Source organism: Bipolaris victoriae (assembly GCF_000527765.1).
Source record: "Bipolaris victoriae FI3 unplaced genomic scaffold scaffold_301, whole genome shotgun sequence".
NCBI classification, from domain to species: Eukaryota; Fungi; Ascomycota; class Dothideomycetes; order Pleosporales; family Pleosporaceae; genus Bipolaris; species Bipolaris victoriae.
The window spans coordinates 1-4,956 of NW_014575091.1; the positions used below are offsets into that span (position 1 = coordinate 1).

The following is a 4,956-nucleotide window of genomic DNA, read 5'->3' on the forward strand; positions in this document are numbered from 1 at the left end:
GCTGCCGGCAGATTCCGGGTGCGGGCCCGAGCACCCGGATTCTACAAAACTGCAGCACTGCAGTCTAGAGAGCTCTTTGAGCTACGTCCTGTCTTCTACTCTTACTACCTGTAGCGAGAGCCTNTTGATTAGCTGTAGCAATATACCCTGTACACGTGCCTGTCCTTTCTGCCTATGAGCCCGAACCGTGACATATAAGGAGACTAGGTATAACGCGCGCATCTATATAGTAGAAATTAATAGTACTAGTAATAGTAATAGACCTAAAAAGTAAATTAGCTTATTATAATTTTTAATATACTATATTAAATAGCTGTAATAATATTACGAAGTTAGCGCGCTAGTGTAGAGTAAGCTACTCGCTTAGGTAAGTCACTTGCTTATAAACCACGTTAGTTATATTATAAAATAAAAGCTTTTTTTTTCTCTTTAAGTAAGCTTTTCATATTATTTAGAAATAGTAATATCTAAAAATACTTTTTAAGTACAAAATTACTTTTATTTAACTTAAAATAAATTATATCTACTCTTAATATTTAATTATACACTTTATTATCTTACTTTACTTATAACTAGCTTTAGATATTATAAATCTTTAGTAATAATATAGAGTTAGACTTATAATTAACATTAATAAAATAGAAAATTTAGTAATTTATTTATAGTTTACTAATTTTAATAATAATAGTCTTTAAAAAGATTTTTAAGAGAGTAGCTCTTATTATATATAGGTTAATCTTAATATAAAACTAAATTCCTGATCTAAAAATAGCTAATATAGCTACTATATAATAAAAACTATATAAAAGAAGAGTTTATATTATACAATTTTAAATAATTAAAAATAAAAAATATTTAGTTACTTTCTAAAATATTAGTATACGTAGTTATAAAAAAAGGTAAAGAAATAGAAATATATTAAAAAGAGTAAACTATCTTAAAGATAGTATAAATAGTACTATAGAACTGAATATAATATATATATATACGTAGATAGTAAAAATAGCTTTAAAATAATATTTTATATATCTTTAAGCTTTACAGGTCTAAAGTAGGCTATTTTAGGCTATAATATAGTAGTTTTAGTAGGGTCTTAGTAAAAGTGATGAACGAACCTGTGAGGTACATTAAGAAAATATAATTTAACTTAACTAAAATAATAGTAATAATAAAATCTATCTATACTTATATCCTTTTTACTTATAGTTCAACTATCTCTTATATTCTATCTTAGCGGGATAATTGTAATAGCGCTGCTATCCTACTATGTACTAGTATCCTAGATAGCCTTTACTAGTAGGATAGTAGATTACATGATCTTAAGCCCTGCGATGATCACTCCGTCCCGTGGGATCCTGAGTGGTCTCCCAAGTATTCATCGTCATCCCCAGGGAGAGGATCCTTCCTGCTGTTGCTTGTAACACGTACTCTATGTAAACTTCTACACTATAAACTTAGCTCTAGTTACTCTATCCTTTATACCTTACTTCTTTAGTAGAGCGTACTCTTTAATCCACCTTATTAAGACGCATTATACCTAAGCAAGCTCTCTATAAGAGACTGCGCTCTAGAGAGTCATTATAACGTATATAAGAGGTTATATTTAATAGAGAGCTAAGCTTCTAAGCTACGTAGCTATCTATATATAAGCTTATTAAAACGCCAGCATTGAGTATTCAACATGCTCTGATTAGCTTTTGCAAGAAGGACGCTATGATCCCTAGAGCGAGTCTATGTAACACAATCCACTTTATTACTTTTTTCTAACCGCATATACACTTTACAACTGCGCACGAAAGTTCGGATCGTAGGGGGAGTGTAACCTTCTAATCCGATCAGCCCTAGGTAATATAGCGAAGTGGGGTTCAAAAGATAAGTTCGATATCTGATAGGCTTGAAGTGACTCATATTGAGTCTAAAAAGACGGGCCGTGCACAATGCTCGTGACGAGCGCACTATACCCGTCATTGAAGGCTGCGTACCCTGGACGGACAAGGGAGGCTTGAACAAGCGGACTCAGGCATGGGCGGCTTCTGCTGAGAGTAGTTCTTATTTAAAGTCGAAGCTTCTCCGCCATTCACTTACAGTCTGCTATTCTATTATCGACGCATGGTCAATTTCATTGGCTTGATCTCAACAGATTCTCATCAATTTCATAACCTAAGGAAGCACATCCTTTCGTCACTACGTGTCAAGCAACCTCGGTATGGAGTTCAGCACCTCAACGGCTGTGCCCAAGGCAGGAGCTACGGAGTTCCAGACATTCTCAATCCTGGCACGACTGCTACAGACTGCTGCAATAGCTACCATTTTTCTTTTAGTATGTATCTCGCTACCAAAGCTGAGGCATCGAGCACAGCTTTCACGCCTGCCAACCCTCGGCGGGTGTATAGGCGGAGAAAAGCATCGTAAAGGGTACATCGAGTCTGCGAGGCAACTCTATTCAGAAGGTTACAGAAAGGTTAATTCTGCTATGCGATCAAGCTTTGATGAAAGCTAACGTGAAACAGTTCAAAGATAGTCTCTACTTGACCATTGACTCTGATGGTATGGCTTACTCATTAATTCATATTTAGATGATTACTGATAAATGACAGGGGAAAAGAGCATAGTTGTACCCTTGTCATTACTTCCAGAGTTGAGGAAACTTCCCGACGATGTTCTTAGCGTCTCCAAGGCTATCGAGATCGTAAGGTTGATCAACCAACTTCTATGAACTGTACTAATCAAAGAAGAATATGGAGGTCAAATATACCCATCTGCAGGTTGAAGTCGACCTTGTACCGCACACTATCAAGGCTCATCTAACACCGGCGCTATGTAATAACATCAATACATCTTATTTTACGCATTTCTAACGCAACACTAGCTCGGTTGAATCCAGTAATATGCGAAGAAGTTAACGCAGCAGTGCGAGAATACCTACCAACTTGCAACGATTGGACCGAAGTAAACATCAACAGTAAACTTGTCGATATCGTGGCCAAGGTGTCAGGGTTCATCTTTGTCGGCCCAGAACTCTCTTCAGATCCAGAATATCTTGACTGTTGCAGTAACTACACCGTCCGTCTTGTTGACGCAGTAAACGCAATCAAGACAATTCGTCCATGGCTACGTCCGTTTCTCGTTCCTTGTCTTCCAGAGATTGCAAAGCTTCGTGAGATGGAGACGCGCGCAGCGAAGCACTTAGAGCCTATTGTCCGCGAAAGACTAGCTGCTGAAAAAAATGATCCCAACTGGCAGAAGCCAGACGACATGCTGCAGTGGCTGCTCAATCAAAGTGTTGGTAAAGGTACATTCACAGCTGAAAAGCTGGCAAAAATGCAGCTCACCTTGATCTTCGCAGCAATTCACACTACGACCATGACAGCTACCTCTGTCCTGTACACGCTGGCTGCCATGCCAGAATACACCCAGCCACTTCGCGAAGAGATACGCGACGCCATGCACGAAAACGACGGTGTCATCAACTCTAGGGCTCTGCAGTCGATGATCAAACTTGACAGCTACATGAAGGAAGTCACCCGGTTGCATACCCCCTTCACCAGTACGTGTCTACCCTTGCCTCTCACCTCATTCGTACTTTAGTTCAACAATTAACCCCCTTGTAGCCTCCTTCACCCGCCGAGCCCTCAAAGGCATCCACCTCTCCAATGGTCAATATATCCCCGCCGGCGTGCTCGTCGAAGTTCCGTCGGCTGCTGTCTACACAGATAGCGCCTACTTTCCCGGCGCCGCAGACTTTGATGGCTTCCGCCATTCCAAATTGCGACAAGGTGGCTCGGCAAGCGACCACGCACGCAACCAGTTTGTAACAACGAATGAGGCCAATACGTTCTTTGGCTATGGGCGCCATGCGTGTCCTGGCAGGTTCTTTGCAGCGAACGAGATCAAGATGATTTTAGCAAGGCTAGTGCTAGACTATGATATTAGGATGCCAGAGGAGAAGCGTGAAAGGTACAATTCGATTGAGATTGGGAAGTCAGTATTCCCAGACCCGGCAAAGGTGTTAATGTTTAAGCGAATTCAGGCGTGAGAATCAATAGGAAATAAAGTAGAGCAAAGGTTAGAAGATCATTAGACTTAAATCTTATCTATACCCTCTTGAATATGAAGAAGATCGTTCTATTCTAATTTTCCAACTTTAACTACAATTTTATACTTTATTATTAAGTTTTAGATTATAGTGTGTATATTAGAGCCATTAGCGACTCTGTACACGAGCATAATAGCAACTCCAATTAACGTACCTCACGGGTTCGTGCATCACACGGGTTCGTGCATCACTTTTACTAAGACTGTAACGGCGCAGGCAAGACTACTCGGATCAGTATCGGCGGTAGTGTCACTTAGAGGCATATAGGAGTGCGTGGGACATTAAACGAGCCTTAATTCGAATAGACACCTATAGGCCGTATATAAAAGAATATTAAAAATCTATCTAATAAGTTATTATAGAGGTTAGATTTATATAGTTATTTTTCCTACTAGGCTAAATTATACTCTAGTTTAGATTCTATTTAACGTACCTCACGGGTTCGCCGGCCACTTTTACCAAGACCCCACTAAACTACCTATTACCTACAAATGTTATAATAATAACAGCAGTTAGAGCCCTTTCGTAAATATTAAATATAGCTTACTCTTTAAGCGATTAAATAAGACGCGAATCTCTTAGAATAACGCGCTATAGCTATCTTTAACGTGCCTTATACGATACTAGGTAATTAACGCGCTAAATAGACTTTATAAGTAAATTATAGACCTTAAATAATAAATCTAACTAAGCTTAAGAAGAAGGTAGTTATTAAGTATATACTTAACCTTAATCTACGTAGATTTCCCTCTAGACTCGTAGATATAGCTAATATAGCTAATTCTTTATATACTAAGTATAATCTAGACTAGGTTAGCTAAAACTAGCCTAGTACGTTTATTAAGCGCTACTCTAAGCTT

The 4,956-nt window shown here is 38.6% G+C and overlaps 1 protein-coding gene across 1 annotated transcript; it reads left to right on the top strand.

Annotated features, from left to right (window-relative positions):
* Nucleotides 1–2,206: 2,206 nt before the first annotated feature.
* On the top strand, nucleotides 2,207–4,036 carry COCVIDRAFT_116609 (hypothetical protein; the record flags this gene model as incomplete). Its single annotated transcript, XM_014694573.1, has 6 exons — nucleotides 2,207–2,461; nucleotides 2,511–2,547; nucleotides 2,598–2,689; nucleotides 2,736–2,820; nucleotides 2,870–3,547; nucleotides 3,612–4,036. The coding sequence occupies 6 exons, from the start codon at nucleotides 2,207–2,209 to the stop codon at nucleotides 4,034–4,036; spliced, it is 1,572 nt and encodes a 523-aa protein (XP_014550059.1).
* Nucleotides 4,037–4,956: the final 920 nt, after the last annotated feature.